Source organism: Rhinatrema bivittatum, chromosome 4, assembly GCF_901001135.1.
Source record: "Rhinatrema bivittatum chromosome 4, aRhiBiv1.1, whole genome shotgun sequence".
NCBI lineage: Eukaryota > Metazoa > Chordata > Amphibia > Gymnophiona > Rhinatrematidae > Rhinatrema > Rhinatrema bivittatum.
The window spans coordinates 208,303,172-208,325,023 of record NC_042618.1 but is presented as its reverse complement, the minus strand read 5'-3'; the positions used below and the strand labels follow the sequence as shown (position 1 = coordinate 208,325,023).

General features: G+C 42.7%; 1 protein-coding gene across 5 annotated transcripts in view; it reads right to left on the bottom strand.

Annotated features, from left to right (window-relative positions):
• The window catches only part of RBM6 (RNA binding motif protein 6), a 483,691-nt gene that overhangs the window by 36,827 nt on the left and 425,012 nt on the right, over nt 1-21,852 (bottom strand). For all 5 annotated transcript variants that reach the window (XM_029599637.1, XM_029599633.1, XM_029599634.1 and 2 more), the window contains exons 19-21: nt 20,170-20,415; nt 16,302-16,376; nt 10,153-10,250 (exon numbers count right to left, since the gene is read on the bottom strand). In XM_029599637.1, coding sequence (XP_029455497.1) covers nt 10,153-10,250; nt 16,302-16,376; nt 20,170-20,415 — 419 coding nt within the window. The remainder of the gene's footprint in view (nt 1-10,152; nt 10,251-16,301; nt 16,377-20,169; nt 20,416-21,852) is intronic.

Here is a 21,852-nt window from a genome sequence, read left to right as displayed (position 1 = left end):
TCTTGATCAGCCAATTGTTCAAGTAAGGAAACAAGAAATTCCAGTCCACACAGATATGCCATACTGAGTGCAAGACATTTCATAAATAGCTGTGGTGCTGAAGCTAGGCTAAAAGACAGTACATGATACTAGAAGTGCTGTTTCTTTAGTATAAATTTGAGAAATAACCTGTGCCTTTAATATGGTGAAAGACTCCTTTCCTTCAGATCTAGAGAACATAGCCAGTCTCCCTTGTTCAGAAAGCTGATAATGGAATCCAGGTTACTCATCTTCTTCTCCCTTTTCAGGAAGTTGTTCAAGGCCCTTAGGATTAGGATGAATTGTAATAACTTCAGTCATTTTGGGGACATGAATGTATCTAGAGTAAAATTTCCATCTTCTCTGCTTTGGTAGGACAGGTTTGATCGTTCTGGCCCGCACGAGGGAGGTTTCCAACTTTTAACTGTCTAATGTTTTGATAGCAGAGGACCCTGCTATCAAAGTAGAATGGTTCAATATTTTACAAAAACCTCAACCTCTTTTCCCCAGGGAAATCTTCTGAATCAAAGACTGGGATTCTGGCTATTTCCTCTGGTTTCAGTCAAAAACCCTACCCTGTGTTGTAATTTTGTCTGCTGTGCAGCCACATTGTACCCTGTTTCTGACTACTATGCTGCTTGCCCTCCTGTGAGCTCTGTTTAGAGCTATCTAAGCCATCTCCTCAATGGCCTCCTGACTCAGTCTTTCAGTCTCTGCTCCATAAGTCCTCAGTGAGCTTGACCTCCAGCCTTGCCAAACTTCTCCTCACTGACCGCATCACACCCAAGCTCCAACTCTTTGAAGCCCAGCCATACCACTTCACCCTTGCCTCTTCATGGAGTCACCCTTGGCTCTTTGACCTAGCCACTGTTTCTTGCCTTGTGGCCTCTGGGCCTTCTTTTTCTCCTTTCCTTGCGGCCTCCAGGCCTTCTTGCACCATGCGTTATGGTCCTCGGATCGTCTGCTATCGTGCACCCTGCCCTATGGCAGGGTGTATTTTGTCTAACCAGTTATTCTTTCCTATCTCTTCCTTCTTCTCCAAGTTCTGTGACCCTTGTTAATTGTAACTGTTTCCTTCGATCACCACAGTTTTAGTTTGATGTATTTAATGCACCCCGTTTCATGTAAACCAGCAAGATATGTCCTCATGATTGCCGGTATATAAAAACCTTAAATAAATAAAAAATAAAAAATAAATGGCCTTCAGGCCTGATCTTACCTTACAATAGTGACCAAGAAAAGAGGATCAGTGAACACCAGGAGTTCTTTATTCTGCACAAAACATCATAAAAAGCCCGACTCAGGCCGAGTTTCGCTCTTTGAGCTGCTTCAGGGGCTATTATGTGTATTGCTAGTGGTTTGTCTCCATATAGCAGTTCAGCCTCTTAGGAAATGCTTAAACAATTACCACCACCATTCAATTGCTGCCGCTAACACTTCGGTGACTGGCTCAGCTTTGTCCGACCAGGAGGATGACTGAATAGATGCCAGCGTTAGAACGATCGGAGCGATCAAATTTCAAGCCCAAAAAACAGAAGACATTTTTTCTGCTTCAAAACATTCAACTCTTATTCAACAAGGATGGTGCTGAAATTCGCACAGGATGCCCTTGCCATGACTCCAGTGAGGAGTCTGAGATTTGTCCTGACCTTTGGTCCTGTCATCAAGCCAAAGAACCACATGAGCTTGAGGGCCTCTTTAGCAAGGCCTGACCATCAGTAATGAGAAGAGCTCCATGGATCTTGTGTTAGGCCTTTTAACATGCATAAAAACACAGCAGCAAGTATAAAATATTTAGTAAATGACAGCAGAAAAGAACCATTTGGCCACCCAGTTGTCTCTGCCTGTACTTCTCTAGCTAAGGATATCTACACCAGCTGTGAACTGTAATATCACAGGAAAGTAATATGGTTTTAAAAGTACATTAAATGTCAAAAAGAATTCCAGTGATGCTATTACCCTGAAAAGTTGCCTCTGCTCCCTCTCCTCTTGGAGCGGCGACTTTTAGGCAAAATATGCATTAAAAACATGTGCTGGCACTTTATAATAGTATTTTTTGTAAGAAGAGTACAAGAAAATTTTGTCATTAAAAAGCTAAACAAAATGATTAGTAGATTTAACCAATTAGGAACAGATAAAACTGCACCCGCTCCCAAGGACAAAATGGTGGCAGAAGTAGGCCTATAAGGAATCTCGGAAGCAATATTTAGAGAGCTTACACGGGCAGTGATGGCTGCAGTTATGAACCAGCTTCAGAAGCTACAATCATCGGTTATGTGATAAGCTGGAAAATTATAACTCATCTATAATTGGCATATACGAATATGTGGCAGTGCACGATGACAGAATAGATGGTTTAAATAACAACAGAAATGCAGGCTAAATCCAAACTCCTGGAAGAAAAGTTCAATGAGCTGGAAATAGAAGTCAGCACAATAACCTCCGCATATTCAGGGAGATTTTAAAGTGTTTGCTTGCACAAAAATGGCCCCATCATGCATATGTGGGCTGCATGTGAGCAACGTGAATTTTAAGAAGGGAAGTATGTATGTACATACCTGTGCGCACGTCAAGAATAAGGAGGCAGAAAAGGGGCGGAGCATGGGCATTATGAGACAAGTCTGGAGATTTTGAGCCAGAGGGGTCCTGAACACCAAGGAGGGGAAGGGGGAGAGAAAGAGCCTCTGTTAGAGAGACAATATGACACTCTATAATATCTCCCACTGTAAGAGGGGCACTTTCAATAGAGAGTGGGTTTGGGGGGGGGGGTGCAGTGTTACATTGATCTGCCTAAGGCACAAGGGGCTGTAGACCCTTGTAACACTACCCCCCAACGCTCCCTGATTTGAAAGTGCACCTCTTACAGTGGGAGATATATTCAGTGTCAGATTGTCTCTCTAACAGAGACTCTTTCTCTCTCCCTCTCCATGGTCACTTGTGAGTACATGAGTAAAACACACATACACGCAGTAGGGATTTTTAAAATGATATACGTGTGTTTGCACGCATGATACAAAATTAAGCATATTTTTGCTCGCGTGCCCAAACATGCGTTTATGGGTGCACATGCACTCCTTGTAAAATGTACCTGAATAGGAGCACCTGAAGCTCTTCAACTGGATGGCCTGTTTAAATTCTGCAAAAACTGGCTCCCGGAAGCTCTCGGCATGAGTGTGGCAGATACACCAATTCTGGTGGAAAGAGCCCATCGGTTGGGGCCAGCCAGTCAAAACAATGACAGGCCACAACTAACATTTAGTACTTAAACTACATAGATAACTTGAGAATTCTCACTGCATATAGAAAACTCGGCAAATTAAAATATGAAAGCCACAAGCTCTTAATCTTCCCTTACTACTCAGCAAAGTTCATGGCGTCTCAGCGGGAATGGACACCATATTCCCCGCAGTTGTTTAAGAAGGGAATCAGGTTCTCTCTGCAGTTTCCAGCTCACCTCTGTATATTTCACAAGAGTGTGACCAAAATAATCACCTCGAGAGTTGAGGGGGAAACCTTTATGAAGCAGCTGTAGAAGCTAGTGGGAAGCAAGGTGGATACTGATAGCTCCAGATAATAGATCTTAACTCTTATGGAACGATTTATCTGTTCTTTCCAGTTTTCAAATTGAACTTCATCCCTGTAGGTGAAAAGGTCTGTAATGATGAGAACTGGGTGATAACTGAACTGAGGGTGCAACAGTATTAGTCACATATTATGGAGATTATTGCCCTATAATTTGGCCCTCCTTGAGATTGTCTCTTTCATCACACCAGTGGCAACAGGGTAAACAGAGGAGCCTGCATGACTGACAACATGTGAGACCTGCTCCTCTGTAGATATCTCTGGCATAGACAGTTTTTACTTCACATGTACACTATTCCAACAGGACCTAACAACCAGTTAATATTATCGCTGGCCCTGGGAGATGCTGAGGCTCGAGCAGGGAAGTGAATCTTGGAACTGAGAAAAGGAAAACTCTCAAGGATTGGGTCTTTCCTTGTTCCTGCTCATGTCTGAGGATATGAGAGTGTTACCATGGTTATTAGAACTTACCTATTTTGCAACATAGTAGAGGTTGGGTATGCTGATCGAGCTGAAGAAGGGGAATGAGGAAATGTGAAGGAATGAATGTGTGTTGTGGAGTGATGATCAGAAGGCTGCTAGTATGTTGGAATCATTTAACATAACATTTAACATAATCATTTAACATAACATTTAGTACATATTATCTCGTTCTCTGTTACGGTTATCACCCCATTGTTTATTGTAAACCGGCTTGATGTGACATTTTCACGAATGCCGGTATAGAAAAAAAATCTAAATAAATAAATAAATAAATCTGAATCACTATTGGTTAATGATGGCTTGATTCTTATATGTGGTGTGAGGGAGTTAGTCTGGGGAGTCTCCTTGCACAATGAGACCAAAATTTCATTGTTTATGTAAGTTCATTTGAGTTATAATGGCCCAGGTACATTTCCTGTTCTCTTAATGTGGACTGGCTTCGTTCTCCCAGCAAAAGGGAAATAGTTCTAATGGAGGTCCACAAAAGGAGAGCAAATATTGCCTTTCTTCAGAAAACCCATATGGATGAGGTTGAGCATGGTAAGCTGTATAGAGTGTGGGTGGGGCAATGTTTTTCATCTTCATTTTCTGCTAGACAAAGAGGGGTAGCTATACTGATTCATAAGTATTATATTCATATTATATTCCATAATACCATATTTTAGACATTGTCTTTTTTGGCTATTTATTTCTTCTTTAAATGCTATTTAGAAAAGCTCAATCTAAAACATTAAGATTTAGACATATAAGACTTTGTTGTGCCATGTATATTTTGCTCTTATGTTTATGTTTTTGCCATGTATATTTTTGCTCTTATGTTTAAATGTTATCCAAAAAAGTTATACAATATGTTACTCAAAAAAAGTTCTTTGTTATATGTAATTGCCCACAAGCAAGCTTATTCAACTGTTCTCTGTAAACCGATTTGATTTACATATAATGTAAGAAGATCAGTATATAAAAACCATAAATAAATAAATAAATAAGAATCTACCTTTTGAAATAGAGCTGCAGATGACAGATCTCAGTTGTAGATATATTATTGTTCTTGGTATTCTTTACGGCAAAAACATGATCTTAGTAAATTTATATGCCCCTAATCAATACTCTCAATTTTGTTTTTCGAATCTGGCTCCCAAAATAGTAGCATTGTTTGACTATATGATTATAATGGGGGGAGATTTTAATGTTACGGAAAACCCTATAATACATTGCAGACCGTCCAAAACTCCCAAGAAAAACCAAGTGGATATTGGAATCTCTTTCTTAGTCCAAGAACTTCATCTGGTAGATTCATGGAGAGTCCTACATCAAAAAAATCAGGAGTACCCATTTTATTCAACCGTATATATTTATTCCAGATTAGATTACCTATTGATTTCTGAAAATTGGTTTAATTAAAAATTGTGAAGTGATAGAGGTAGCCTACTCGGATCACTCTGTTATCTCTCTAGCTTCAGTTTACTGATGAGGGGAATATACCCCCTGCGTGGAGGATGTCATCCCTACTTTATCACAATAGAGAATTTTAAAAAAATAAATGGAATAAGTATCAGCTCACTAACCGTACACCTGATTTTGATGCACTAATTTACTGGAATGCAGCACAAGCTGTCCTTCAAACAGGGAAAAGGAAAAAACAAAACTAAGAATATCCTTGAGCTCACTCTTAGATTAATACACCTAAAGCACATACATGTTCAAGAACTTACTCCCCAGATCAGACAAGAAATGAGGGAAATTTGTAGGGAATTAGATAATTTGTTATATTTCCAATATAAATGAAATCAGTGGAGCAACAAATATGGTAAGCTTTTGTCCAATTTACTGAGACAATTGAGATCAAAGACTATTGTGACCCATTTATAACAAAATGGCACCACCATAAATACAGAAATTCTAAACTCATCTGAATTTTTTCCAAAAGGCTATATATAACCACTTCTCCCCCTAGAATGCAATAAGGTGGTTTTTTTTTTTCAAACATGAAAAGCCTCCAATTATCAGAGGCTCAGCATGCAGCTTTAAAAGCCCCAATTTTGGATAGTGAGCTTTATTTTGCAATCACGTAACTCGAACTGGGGAAAGCTCCAGTTCTGGATGGGTTTCAGCTAGAATTTTATAAAATTTTTGATGATCAAATTATTCAACTGCTTAACAGTATGCTATCATGAGCTCAGGAAATGGGTCGTTTTGAACCTGGCCATAATTTTGCTACAGTGGTACTACTTCCTAAGCCTGGAAAAAAATCCATTACTTAAGGAATCTTACAGACTCATATCCCTTCTAAATTAAGACATTAAACTACTGGCCCACATATTAAATGGGGTAATTTGGTCTATATTTTCTCCAGATCAGATGGATTTCATCAATGGGTGGCATTCTCTCTCAAATCTTTTTAAAGCTATTCTTGCTCTGTAAATTGGGGATCCCAAGGCAAAAGAGGCTATGTTGCTCATCTTAGTCTGAGAAGGCCTTTGATCACAAAGAGTGGACCTACATGTGGTGGGTTTTGATAAATTTGGGATTGGCGATCAGTTTTTGAGCTGGGTTCAGCTACTTTATGCTACCCCCACAGCACAAATATCAATCAATGGGAACCTGTTCAATAAGTTCAAATTATGCAGAGGAACTAGACAAGGATGTCCATTGTCACTCTTATTGTATGTTGTAAAGTTAGAACCCTTAGCCATTAAATTAAATACCCTAGAGGCTTTCAAAGGAATACAAATTGGGATCCTGCCGAATGTTAAAAAAAAAAAAAAAAAAAAAAAGATTCAAGAAATTAATCATTTTGGTGTCTTTTCGGGATTGAAAATAAATTATGGGAAATTTTAGGCTTTCCCTCTGGATCTCACAATGAAGGAGAGCTGGAGGTAACCATTTCCACTCAGATTGTGCTGATTCTATGTGTTGCTTGGGCATCTGGTTGACTCAAACTGTGGAGGAGTTATATACCCAGAACATATGTTTTTGAGTCTATTAAAACTTTATTTAACAAATGGAGATCTTATCCCTTGTCCTTTATGGTGAGGTGTGCAGTGGTTAAAATGGTGATCCTACCAAAACTATTGCACTATATACAGATGGTACCTATCTGGATTAAAAAAAACAGAGGTCCAATCGTTTAGTTCTATAGTATCTTTTCTTTGGCGCAATAAGTGCGACAGAATAGGCTTTGACACCCCAAATCAGGGACAAAAAAACAAGGCGAATTAGCCTTATTGGATCTCCATATTTATAATGTGGCCTCTATATTATGTCACATTCAGAATTGGGTTTAATTGCACCATAAATTTGCTTTCTGGAGGAACAGATTTTGCTCTCTCATCTGGTCAATATTCTCCACTTCCCTAAGAAGAGAGAGTTTTTGCTTTAGGGGCTTGGAATTTTTGGTTTCCTGCCCTTAAGGAAGATTTGGGCATGGTAGAGAGCATTTTTGCATTGGCCTCGAGCTGTATTGCCATTTATTTTCTTGGTGGGAAATCCAGATTTTCCATTAGAAATGAATAAATTCATTTTTCAAACCTGGAGGGAGGGGGGCTATATTGTTTGGAACATCTTAGAGTGTCACAAACTATAGGCATTTTGGTGAAGAATTCATGGGTTCATTGAATGTTTGTTGAGACAGCATATTGAGCGGAATGGCAAAATGTATCTATCTTTTTGACAGATCTAATGTTTTACCTGCTGGAACTACAACATTTTTAGGAGTCTTACTTTAGCAAAAAAATGTTATACTTGCATTGTGGCATAATGATGAAATACCTGTCTTTCAACAATGGAAAGTGGAAATGATAAATTCTCAAGTTAAGCATAATGTAAGAGAGAAAGATCTTAAGGGGCAGAAAATTTTGCAGTCTCTAAAAGGCTATTTTCAAATATGGGAAGAGGTTAAAAATGTGGTATAAACAGGCGTTTATGTTATATATTCAAACTGCATTTTCTTCTCTGTGGTGTGACTGTGGTATATATGTTGTGTTTTAAAACAGTGAGTTAAATTTTACTATTGCTCATTGTAAAACTGTTCAATTGAAGATGTTCTGGTTTTACATTTCTGTTCAATGGACTTTGCATATATTACTCGCTCAATAAATATATTAAACAAAAAAAATATCAAAAATAACCATGAGTAAAAATCTACCTTTTCATCTTAATAATCAAAATCAATTTTAATAAACATACCAAAAGCATTTCAAAATCAATATACAACTAAAGTGTTTCAAAATCCAAAAATGAAATAATCCATCAAAAAGACCATCCTCTTTTTGATGAATTATTTCATATTTTGATTTTGGATTGCAAAACACTTTAGTTATGAATCGTAATATCACTCCCTTAATGCAAGTTAGTTTTGCTGTCTTCACTCTTTGGTTCCCTACCATTCTGGACAGATAAGCATACATGCTCTCATACTGAAACCAACTCTAAGCCACACCCTATAGCAGGGGTCGGGAACCTTTTTGGCTGAGAGAGCCATGAATGTCACATATTTTAAAATGTAATTCCATGAGAGCCATACAAGACCTACCAAATTAATTTACTACAACCCCCCACCCTCCTGACCCCCCCCCCCCCCAAGACCTGCCAAAAGTCCCTGGTGGTCCAGCGGGGGTCCAGGGCTCGCAGACAAATCTTTAATAAAAAAGTAAAAATCTAACAAAAACCCCCACCCTCCTGACGCCCCCCAAGACCTCCAAAATTAATTTACTACAACCCCCCACCCTCCTAACCTCCCCAAGACCTGCCAAAAGTCCCTGGTGGTCCAGCGGGGGTCCAGGAGTGGTCCGGGAGCGATCTCCTGGACTTGGGCTGTCGGTTGCCAGTAGTCAAAATGGCGCCGACGGCCCTTTGCCCTCACTATGTCACTGGGGTAGACCAATGGTGGCGGTAGCCCCTGTGACATAGTGAGGGCAAAGGTCCGTCGACGCCATTTTGATTACTGGCAGCCGACAGCCCTTTGCCCTTACTATGTCACAGGGGCTACCACCGCCATTGGTCGACCCCAGTGACATAGTGAGGGCAAAGGGCCGTCGGCGCCATTTTGACTAATGGCTGCCGACAGCCCAAGTCCAGGAGATCGCTCCCGGACCGCTCCTGGACCCCCGCTGGACCTCCAGGGACTTTTGGCAGATCTTGGGGGGCGTCAGGAGGGTGGGGTTTTTTGTTAAGATTTTTACTTTTTTATTAAAGATTTGTCTGCGAGCCAGATGCAGCCATCAAAAGAGCCACATCTGGCTCGCGAGCCATAGGTTCCCGACCCCTGCTCAAACCTTTTAAGCCTGTTCTTATCCCTGCTCTGTGTATTTATCCCAAGTATGCTTCTATTTTGTCACAGTATTGGCCTCTACCATCTATGCTGGTAGGCTACTCCAAGCATTTACTACCCTCTCAGGAAAGTAGTACAGTATTTCCTCATATTTCTTCTCTTCAGTTTTATGACCCCTTTTCCTTGAATTTCTTTTTCTATAAAAAAAATTGCATCTTCATGCACTTTCTTCAAGTCTATGTTGTAATGTTTCCATCATATTCTCCTTTTTCCTTCTTTCCTCTAGCAAGCATAATTTTGAGGATTTTAAGCCTCTCTGTGTGGGATTTGAATTATAGGCCTGATATTTTAGTAGCCTTTTCTAAACTGTCCTTAAAAAGGAATTGTTTCTAGAACTGAACACATTACTCAAGAAAGGTTCTTAGTGACTTATACAAAGGAATTACCATCTCTTTTATATCTGATAATGATACATGAAGAAACATGCTCAGACATGCAAGCATGTAAATAAAAGCACACAGACATACATGCATGAGACATGCATATGAGCAGACAAACACAATTGTTACACATATAGACACGCATACATGGAGATATTCACACACATTCATGCACACACTTATGCAGAGCCTGAGACACAGAGTCACCTTGGGTATTTGACTTCCAGTTGCAGTACTGGGGTAAGGCTACCCACTTGTGATACCAGTACGTCAGTGTCTGAGGTTTCCCAAGAGCAGGTGCATGGAGCCTTCCCTCCTAAAATCAGGTTAGGATAAAGGGGGCGGGGAATGTCTACTTACCCTGATGCATCTTTGGTGTTTTTCAGTCTTTTCCTCTCAGGGGAAACCAAAGTCATAAACTTCCCTTTCCTTTCACTTCCCCGTTCTTTACCTTCCACCTTTCAATGAAAAAACAAATTAGAGAAAGCAGGAAGATTCTAAATAGCTCAACATGCCCAATAGATTCTACAACAGATCTATCCCAGTGCTATGAGACCATGAGTAATGGGAAGAAGCATTAGTGAGGAACATATTTATTTATTTATTCTTTTTCTATACTGACGTTCATGTCCTGTCATATCACATTGGTAATAACATTTTGCAAAACCATTTAGAGAATAAAACGTTGTAACTTATAACTTATATCTTCAGTGTCTTAAGTATCCAGGGCTGAGTAATCATGGGGGGGGGGGGGGGGGGTTGCGGGAATATATATACATGATATATACACCTAGATTTTTTGCATGAGGTTTTATATTGATGATTTGGTTCTGAAAAGTGAAAGTTGGAGGGGGGCGAAAAGCTGAGTCAGGTACAGTGGATAAGTAAATTAATTCTGTTTTACTTGTGTTTAGTTTGAGTCTATTGTGAGATAGCCATGTTTTTATTGTGGATAAGTATAGATGTAATAAAGAGAAAGTTTTTGACCAGGAATCAGTGAAAGGTATGATGAATTGTATATCGTCTGCATAAATTTTGAAGTTAAGATCTAATCCAGCAAGCAAGCGGCAGAGAGGTAGTAAGTAAAGATTGAATAGAAGAGCTGAAAGTGCGGAGCCTTGTGGTACTCCTGTCTTGGTAGAGTACCAGTCAGAGTAGTAGGGACCGACGGTGATTCTTTGTTTACGATTGGTTAGAAAAGAAGAGAACCATTGTAATGCAAGATCTGTAATGCCAATCTGAGATAGTGTAGAGAGTAAGATGTCGTGGGGTTTAGCGTATCAAACGCAGCTGAGATATCGAGTAGTACCAGTATATAATTAGTATTGGAATCAAAGCCTCTGATGATTGAATCGAAAGATGATATTAACAGGGATTCTGTGCTGTGACCTTTTCTAAAACCATGTTGATTATTATGTAATATATTGTTTTCTTCGAGGTATTCTGATATTTGGTGTAGGACTACAGATTCTATAATTTTTGCAATGGATGGTAATGAGGCAATTGGTCGATAGTTAGTTAAATCTTTGGGGTCATGATTTTTTCTTTTTGGGAATGGGAAGAACAGATGTTTGTTTTAAAGAGTTGGGAAAAATTCCTTGGGATACAGAGGCATTCACTAGATTTGTGATAGCGGGGGCTAAGTGATCTCTGGAGTCTCTGAGTAAGAAACCTGAACAGGGATTAAAAGGACTATTTGAAGGTTTGGATTTTGACAGTATGTTAATGATAGTTTTGTTAGCAACTGAAGAGAATTCTGGGAAGGTATGAATCATTTGAGGAAAGCATTGTTTGGAATAGGTAATGAGTTGAATTCTGCAGAGATATCATCTGTTTTGCTTCTGAAGTAGGTGGCAATTTTGTCACAGTGTTCATTGGTTGTAATATTTGAGGGTGTATTTTGTATAGTGGTCAAGTCATTTACAATTGAAAAAAGTATTTTCGGGTTACCATAGGCATCTTTGATTTTAGCGGTGTAAAATGCTTTCTTAGTGTTGATTATTTGTTTTTTGTACTTTTGTAAATAGGCGTAATATTCTTGTTTGCGTATGGGAAGAGGGTTTTTCAGCCATCTTCGTTCGAGATTGCGGAGTTTTCTTTTAGATGTTTTTATTGTGTCATCATACCACATAGCAGATTTCTTCCCAGATGTTTTTTGTGGTTTCAGGGGAGCTATTTGATCAAGAGATTCAGTAATTGAGTGATTCCAAAAGGTCAGCATATCTGTTACTTTGGTATGGGGATTTTGATTAATTATTGGTAATAAGGTGTCAAGAAATAAGAGGATATTTTCTTTCGACGCAGTGATATTGAATTGTGTTTATGTTGCGTGGATAGAGTTGTATGAGAGGTGTTAATTTTTCCTGTAGCTTTTATGAGATAGTGGTCAGACCAGGGAACTAAGGTGATGTGTGAGTTTAGTTCAATAGTAGAGCGGTTGTAAAAGATTTGGTCTAAAGTATTGCCTAGTCTGTGGGTAGGTTCGTTCAATAGGGGAAAGAAGTTTAGTCCATTTAATGCGTCGATTAAGTTTGTTTGAGCAGGGTTTTGATGAGGTTTGTTGAAATGTAAATTGAAGTCACCTGCAATGATTGTATTGCTTAGGTCGCAGGGTAGTGTAGCTAGTGTTTCCAATAATAAAGACTCTTGAGAGTGTAAGATTCCTGGAGGACTATAAATCAAACAGATATTTGTAATATTGGTTGTGATTAAGAGAATTTCTATTCTTGTTTCCATTTTGGTGATGGCTTTTTTAACTGGAGCTAGGGAGGATTTTACTATTGCTAGTAAGCCACCTCCTCGGCGATCACTGCGGGGTTGTGAAATTGGGATATAGCCATCGGGACATAGATTGTTTAAAGTTACAGTATCATGTTCATATAGCCAAGTTTCAGTAAGTAATATGAAATCAACTGCTGAGGTTAATATTAAATCATGTAGAATTGCCTTCTGGCTGCCACTATGGATGAGATGCCCCTGGCTGAGGTGTGCACCAGGTCGGAGGTTGCATCTGTGAGGAAAGATATTGCTGGTTCTAATGTTTCGACGGACGTGGTTGCATCCCTGGAAAGTGACAAGCAGACCCGTGTCACCACGGCGCAGCAGGCAGCGATCTGCAGGGACATAGCTGCAACATCAAATGACTGTTTAAGGATGGATTCCTGATGTTTGTCCTGGGTATCCTTGAGTGCAGTTCCTCCTTCGACTGGAATGGTAGTGCGCTTTGTGACAGCGCAGACCATGGCGTCCACTTTGGGGAACCCCAGGAGCTCTTTGGCTGAGGGTTCCAGGGGATATAGGGCTTCTAGGGCCCATCCTCCTTTGAAACTGGCCTCCGGAGCATTCCATTCCAGGTCAATCAGTTGTTGTACGGCTTGTAGCACTGAGAAATGGCATGAGGCCTGACGGAGCCCGACCAAAACAGGGTTCGTCTTTGGCTCCGCTGCGGTGCTTGTGCCTGGGATGGCCAGAGTCTTCAGGCTCAGAGAAACGAGATCTGATAACTCGTCTTTGGAGAAGAAACGCATCATGGTTCGGTATGGTTTCGTTCCTGGAGGGATTTCCCCTTCCTCCAGGGAGTCTGGCTCTTCCTCCTAGGTGTCCGTGTCCCCTAAGGGGAGGCTTTTGTCCAGTGGAGGCATGTCTTGGGAAGGCCGAGAGGGGCCTAGGTGGTTTTGGTCTTCTGGTGGAGGCTGTGGCTGTGTCACCGGTGGCACAGATTGTGTCTGGACAAAGGTTTGCAGCCCTTTGAAGAATTCTACCCAGGAAAAGGTTCCTGGGTTCATATTAAGCCCAGTGGCGTTCCCCGAGGGGCCCAACTGAGAAGGGGCCGAGCCATAGATAGAGAGGTCCGGGGTACTATTGTTGGTGGAGCCGGATTCCTCTACTGGCCAAGGGGGGCCTTGTCCCGGTTCCCCTAGGACCTCTTCGCACTGCAGGCCCAGGGCAGAAGCCACTTCGTATTGCGCAGCTCTCAGGTGGCAGTCTGGGCAGAGGGCTTATCCCTTGGCTTTCTTGGCTTGTGGTGCCATGATTTGAGCACGTGGAGTCGTTCAAAACTCGTCCGTGCGCCTATATGTGCGTGCCAGGCGGCTTAGATATGCACTTCGGGTGCGCCGAAGCTGTGCGTGCAGGCCGCTAAGTGCGCCTAGAGAGATGCGAGTGCCGCTGTGCACACAGGTTTAATTTGTGCGCCTGGCACCGTTGAGCGTGCCGCTGTGCGCCGGCATCTTTGTGCGCATTGCTGTGCGCATGGCACAGATGCATGCGCTGCGTGCGCACAAGTAGTTTATGCGCCCGGTTCGCCACTGTGCGCACGGCTCAGTTGTGCAGACAATACGGCGATCAAGGGGGGGAAATGGCGCTGGCAACCACACGAGCAAGATGGCGGTCCCCCCAGAGGGTCTCCATGTGGGAGGACCCTCGTACTGAATCAGGGTCTAGCCCGGACAGGACTGTTCAACCCGATGGGACAGACACCAGAGGGTGATCTGTGCAGCTAACTGAGCCTCGGAGACCGGAGACTTTAAGAAAAGTTTTCTACCTTACCTTAACTTGTCTTGGCGCTTCCCGGTCTCATGCCGGGCGGTCTCCGGCTGCGGGGGGAGAGGGGAATACCTTCACCGCCGCGCTCGGTATTTCACCCGCTGCCTCTCAGCTACTCTCGTTCCTGGGGGCTAAGTCCACGCCGGGAACCGGCTACCGGACCGAGGCTTCCCTCTGAGGGATCTCGGAAATCACCTCAGGAATTCTAGACTGGGGGAGGAACCCTTAGGTATCACCGCAGGAGAGCGGGGCTCGTCTTGTAGAGGTAAGATTTTGGAATTTTCTTTCTTCTTTGGTTTGGATTTTCTAACGCTGTGCAAGCGTGCGTAGAGTACCAAACTGCTAAGGAGACAGAGAAATACTGAAGAGCACAGCTTCCTGCACGGGTATATGTAGTGCTGACATCAGATTGAAATCTGACTCAGTCTTCAACTGCTATCAGGAGTACACTATACCCATTGGTCCTGAGTCCATCTGCTACACGATAGGAAAGCTGGATTTTAGCTAGATCAGCATACTACAAATAAATATATCAAAACACAGCAGAGTAACTAATGGTACTGCTTGCCTGCTGGGAACAGTTCAGGACTTGATTCTGGTCAGACGGAATTGAGGAGCATTTAGGTATATTTACACAATGTAGAGGTAAAAACATAGGCTACTGCTGCATGCTTAACTGTCAAGACGTGTTCTAGAATAGAACCTGAGGAGATGCTACAGATAGGAAGAGCTACACACAATTAAGAAGGCATAAAACAGCCCACACACTTTATCACTCCCTTCCTCTTATACACACACTTTTTGCTCCTCTGTCCTTCACACGCACACCCTGGCTTATCCCCATACACAGTTTCCTCCCCTCCCTCTAACACACACACACACACACTTTTTATCCCCCTCCCACACACGGCTCTCTCCCTCTCTCCAATACTTGCTCTTTGCTCACTCATTTTACTTCCCTTCCTTCCTACATACTCTTTGCTTCCCTTTCGTTCACAAACACACACTATTGCCATCTCCCTCACACACACATTTTTTGTTCCTCTCCTTTATATTTCTCACACAAATAATTTGCTTTCCATCTCCATCCCTTAAACATGCTTTGCTCCCTCTTGCATATTCTCTGTTATCCCTTTCCCCTGTCACACACGTTTTCCTCTCTCAGCTTTTTCTGACACACACGCCAAAGCAGTAGCCTATATATTAAAAGTGGGTGCTGAAATTCAGCGCAGTTTCATAACACACAGGTAATTTTTTTTTTAAACTCCTGATATAGTAAGCTCATACTATGCTAATGCATCAGGATTTTAAAAATAAGGGTCCCGCTGGAAAATATGCATTCCTCTCAGGCTGAATGCACATTTTAAACAAGTATGGCACCAAGGGACTGGCTTTAGTTGCTGGGAGGATGTGTGCAGCCTCTAGAAACCGGATGAATTCATTGGAGCACCCCTCCTCATTGTCATCCAGCATATCTAATCAGCCCTGATCCTGCATGGCTTTTGTGGATTTTTAAAAAAATTATTTGGTTTCCCTTCCTTGAAACTTCACCTTGAGCCCCCTCCCTCTCTGCTGGGGATCATGAAGAGCTGAAGCAGCAGAAATAGGCAGTTTCGGTGTACGTGACTAGGAGTTAAGTTTACAGTGCTAAGAAAATCTGTTAGTACAACACACCTCTCTGCACTGGAAAGTACTGTTTAATGTCCTCATTTGCATGGGATTTCCATGTAAGGGCACTAAGCAGACTGCACAGTTTTACATGCACATTTCGTGTGCGTAGAACTACTTGCCGCATACGCAGTAATGTTTACAGGCACAAACTGTGCGCACCACTGTGAGTAAAACTGTGTGTTTTGCTGAATGCACTTTATTGCATCGGCCTTACAGTTTATTCCTTCCCCTTCTCATACACACTCTTTGCTCCCCTCCTTCTCTCACCACTCTCATACACACACTTTGCTCACCTCTCTTTCTTTTCTCTCCAGATATGCCAGCTCTTTTTCAGACTGTTTAATTTTCATATGGATGGCCATATTTTGCTGAAATGATAAAAACAGGAACAGCTGGTTTGTGATTTAGGAAACTGGAGATATAAACTGTTTACAGACTTATAGGAAAATGCAAAGAAATAAGCTGTGAGGTCTCACTTGCAGGAAAGGGACATTACTAGATAAAGGATATGGTTTTTCAGCATATGAAATAGGCGCAGGTCCCAGATGCTAAGACACATCACAGTAATCAAACCAGAGGCCCAAGCAAGGACCCTTGATGCTGGGAGTATGTAAACTAACTCCTAGAGACCTTATTAGGCAATCTCTGTTCAGTGAACTGCTCTATGACCCATATGCCAGCCTATTAAGTACCTTTGATCTGTAAACTGCTTTCTGAACCCTGCTGGGCTCTATCAGCATACTGCTGATAGAACAAAGGATACTGCAGAGTCACAATTCACAGCTCCTGTGGAAGATTCTTAGTCGGGAACGAAAATTAGCAGGTAATAACCAATTTTCCTTTCCTGTTCATACCCCGGATCAGTCCAGACAAGTGGGATGTACCCAAGCCCCTCTATTTTGGGCGGGAACTCGAAAGACCTACATGCAACTCACGTTCCCCAAATGAAGACTCACCTGGTGCCCGCACATCCAAGCGGAAATGTCTGGCAAAAGTGTGTAGAGAAGACCATGTCGCCGCTCGACAGATCTCCTGTGGAGAAAGCAGTTGACACTCTGCCCATGAGGTCACCTGCACTCGTGTGGAATGCGCTCTCAAGCCCTCTGGCACCAGCCAGCCCTTACAGATGTAAGCCGAAGCTATTGCTTCGTTCAACCACCTTGCAATAGTGCCCTTGGAAGCCTTACTTTCCCTCTTTGCTCCACCGAAGAGGACAAACAGATGATCAAAACTCCGAAAGGCATTCGTTACCTTAAGGTAGTGTAAAAGAATACGGCGGACATCTAACAAGTGACGCTCCCTTGCCATTGGAGCCTCCACCGACAAATTCGGAAAAGCCGTTAACTCAACAACCTGGTTAAGATGAAAAAGAGGACACCACCTTAGGCAAAAAAGAAGGAACCGTATGTAAGGAAATATCATCTTCTGAAAAATGCAGAAAGGTATCCCTACATAATGCCTGTAACTCAGAAATTTGCCTGGCTGAACAGATAGCCACCAGGAAAACAGTCTTCAGGGTGAGATCCTTTAATGACGCCCTTCGCATAGGTTCAAAAGGAAGACCACACAGCACCCTAAGTACTAAATTAAGACTCCAAGCTGGACATTCTCCACACCGGAGGACACAGATGCTTCGCTCCTTTGAGGAAACGAACCACATCTGGATGAGAAGCCACCGGTCTTCCGTGAATCCTACCCTCGAAGGGACCCTAAGGCTGCCACCTGAACTCAAAGAGAATTATAAGCCAAACCACTCTGCAAAAAAGCCAGGATATATGGAATGTCCATCTTCATAGGTTGCACCTTATTGTGTAAACACCAAGATTCAAATACCTTCCACACCTGGACATAAGCCATTGACATGGAAGGTTTCCTTGCCTGAAGTAAAGTCGCAATTACAGGCTCTGAATACCCCTTCAAATGGAGCCGTCGCCTCTCAAAAGCCAAGCTGCTAGACAGAAAAGTTCCTCCCGATCTGAAAATACAGGCCCCTGCCACAACAGCCCTACCACATGGGTCAAGCGAATGGGACTGTCCAAAACTTGCCACAGAAAGTCCATGAACCAAGGCCGGCGCAGTCACTTGGGCACCACCAGAACCACCCTGCCCTTACGATGCTCAATTCGATGCAGCACTCAACCTATGAGAGGCCACGGCTGGAAGACGTACAGGAGCTGCCTTGTCAGTCATGGTTGAACTAGAGCATTGTTGCCCTCCGGATCCATCCTCCCTTCTGCGACAGAAAAACCAAGCCACCTTCGCATTTCCCAGAGTTGCCATGAGGTCCACTGCCCCAACCTCTGCCCCCGAGGTTGGGGCAGAGGTGGCCTGCCCCAACCTCGCCTGAAACAAGGCAAAGGCTTCCCCGACAACTCCCACTCTCCGGTGTCCAGGCGTTGTCTGCTGAGGAAGTCCACCTGCACATTGTCCACCCCTGCGACATGGGAGGCCACTATTGTCTCCAGATGTTTCTCCGCCCAGACGAAAAGCTCTTGTGTCTCCCGTGCAACTAGACGACTCTTTGTACCGCCTTAGCAATCGATGTATGCCACCACTGTCATGTTGTCTGAGAACAGTCGCACTGACTTGCCTCAAATAAGCAGAAGGAAAACCAGTAAGGCCTTGCGCATCACCCTGGTCTTCAGGTGGTTGATGGACCAAGTCGCCTCCCTCCAGCGACTACAGACACTGGGCTGATTTCTCTTGACAAACCGCCCCCCCAACCAGAGAGGCTGGCATCCGTGGTCACTAGTACCCAGTCGGGCACCTCCAGATTGCGCCGAGACAGCCACCATGAGAGACTGGACCTGGTATCCTCCGGTAAAGGAAGTTGAAACTCCTCTGAATAGCAGAGCCCCCTGCAGGGGACGCATGTGGGAAAACAGCCATGTAACTAACTCCAGCATAGACACCATGGAACCTAGGACCTGCAAGTAATCCCAGACCCTAGGCACTGAAAGGTGCAGCAGCTGCAGGACCTGACCCTACAACTTGACTACCCTCTCCGTAGTCAGAAACATTTTTTCTAACCAGGTATCGAATCGCGCCCCCAGATATTCCAAACAATCTTTTGTTCAGGATTTCCAGTTTCTAATCCTGGACATCCCTTAGAGCTGCTGCTCTGGCCATCGGAATGGTTCTCTTCTTAGTGACTGCCAACATGGCTGCATCCACCTTGGGAATTCTCCAGGATTCCAAGATCTGCTCCAGCAAGGGGTACAGTTTTGCCATACCTCTCACCACCTTAAGGCTCACCCCAGAAAACTCCCATTCCCAATCTACCAGCTTCTTCACTGTCTTTAGCAAAGGAAAGGCCGTAGGGGGTCTCTTTAATCCCTGTAGGACTGGATTCACCCCTTCAGGATCCAAGTCTTCCTGGGTGACTAATTCCCAGATCCTCTATCATCTGGGGAATTAACGGACCCAACTCCTCCTTCCTATTCCCATTACACTATGGTGACACCTACTGGCCAGATTCATGGTACGTGTACTGGTTTCTAGATGGAGTTGAGTGAGTTCTATGGCACTGAAATGGCTGGGTGATAGGAGGATTATAAAATGGGAAGAAATTTCCCAAGTAGTTGTGAACAAAGGCTCATGGTGCCATTGTCCAACAGAGGATGATTCCACACCCAAAAAGAGCTGGAAGCCCAAAAATAGTAGAAGGAACCCATGGGGCACATTTAAAAAAAAATAATAAAAGATTAAAGAGCTGATACAGCAGAGATTATGGCATGTAGGGAAAAGACCACATATTATTTCCTAATATAATATTTCTATGGGGGAAGATGGTTAATTTGTTGGTAACTGGCTGGATTGACTGAGCTGCAAGCTACAAGCAGCAGTAATGTGCTAGGTTGCACAGCCTGCAGCCCTAGCAGTAACTTGCTAGGGCTGCAGGCTGTGTCTAACTGTATGAGATGATGTGGTTTTGAATGTTAATAATTTGCTGGCACTGCATTACTTAAGTAATTTGTGATACAGATGTACATTGCTTTGGGTGGTCTTATATAAACACCAGAAATGCGATTAACAAAAATCTAAAAATAAATAAATAAAATGTGGACTTTGGTATTGATTTTCTTTATGGGACTAACAGGTTATTTCAGTTCATGATTAGAGGCATATAGCCCTCTTAAAGATACCTCTGTCCACTCTTACCTTGTGTAAGTCTGAGAGTTGCTGATGTCGTACCAAGCCCTCCTTGGTAGGGAACTGCCTCCTGCAAAGCAAGCATGCCAGTTTGCTCCAATCCGTTAGCTTGTCCTCATCACTCTCCAAGTTCTTCGGCTTTGGCTGTGGTGCTGCTGGCTGTGGTTTCACAAATTTTTTCTGTTCCTCCTCTTCCTCACTGTCACTGTCTCCTCCATACTCTCCAATCAGACCAATCAATGGGTTCACTTTTGGCTGTAGGTATAAAAATCAACATGGCCAATAATGCAAACGGCCTTTATTATCTGTAATTATGGTAATGAAACACAAACTAACCAATAATTTCTAAGGCAACAACTGCTGAAAATGACTAGAGAGGTAACTAAGTAGTGTGGGAACATAAGAACTGTACAATAAACTATCATTGCCCAGGTCCCTCTGTCTGGCTCACAGTCTATTTACTGCCCTAGGAACCTGCTTCAGTAATATGCACACTCTACTGTGGCACTCTCTGAAGAAAAGAGCAGCCTATCCTTCTGTGGCCCTTGCAAAGGGAGAAGCCAATAATCTCTCTGAGAATTTGAATTTGGCCTCAACCAGGGGGGATGGTCCCCTCAGAACCTCTCAACCCCCTGGGAGGCGACCGGATGAGGGAGACTGCTGCCTTTCTTCTTTGAAATCTTCTCTTCTTTTTCTTCTTTTTTTTTTTTTGTAAATTCTAGCAACAACTCCAAACAACTAATCCCTGACTATCTGTACAAAAAACCCCCAGGGATCCCAGAGGCTGTGAGTGACCCTGCACCACCTGCTGGAGACAGAGTAAGACTGAGGGGCTGTGGGTGGCACCTTACTATATGTAGGGAAGCCTCACAAGTTTTGCTCTGTCTCCACCTGCTGGTGCGGAGTCACAACCCAGGTGTCTGGACTGATCCGGGTTCGTACAGGGAATTCTCTTTACTTCATTTGTTTGTGACCAATCCACTCTGGTTGGAACAGTTTTGAGTACTCATTGCAAATATGATAAAGGGGTTAATTCATTCCAGAGGAAATACATAAACTAGCTTTTCCCTGATTATTTGCCTGATCATTAAGTGAAACTGCAGATGTAATAAAGGTTGTTTTTTGATTCCCAGAACTCGAGACTGGCTGACAATTGAGTCAGTGCTACTAGATAATCTTTTACAGGGCTCAGCTGCCCAAATACATGGAAATTACCAGATACAAAGGGATACCCAGTTGACAACTTAATATACTTTGATAGGATGTTTAGTTTAGTTTATTATTCACATATACAACATCATCATGGTGAGGTACAATTAAAACATTCAGGACATGAGGATTTTGACAGACGTACTTTTATTGGATCCACATATTTCATGAATATGCATGCACAATTGTCACAACCTAATATCTTCTTGGTTTTGTATCTGATGCACACCAAATTTTCAGGATACATTAAGGGAATCCACGAGTATCACAGGAGTATATTTTGATCTACATATTCCATAAGTACTCACATGCAGTGACATCTTCTGTCGACTTTTCGATTTTAAATCTGATCTATACTACATTTTCAGAGAATGTAAGGGGTCTACAAGTATCATGAGAAGTACATTTTTAGAGGGGTTCACAAATTCCACGAATACAAGTAAGCAAATATGTTATCTAATAATTGTTTGGTTTTGCATCTGA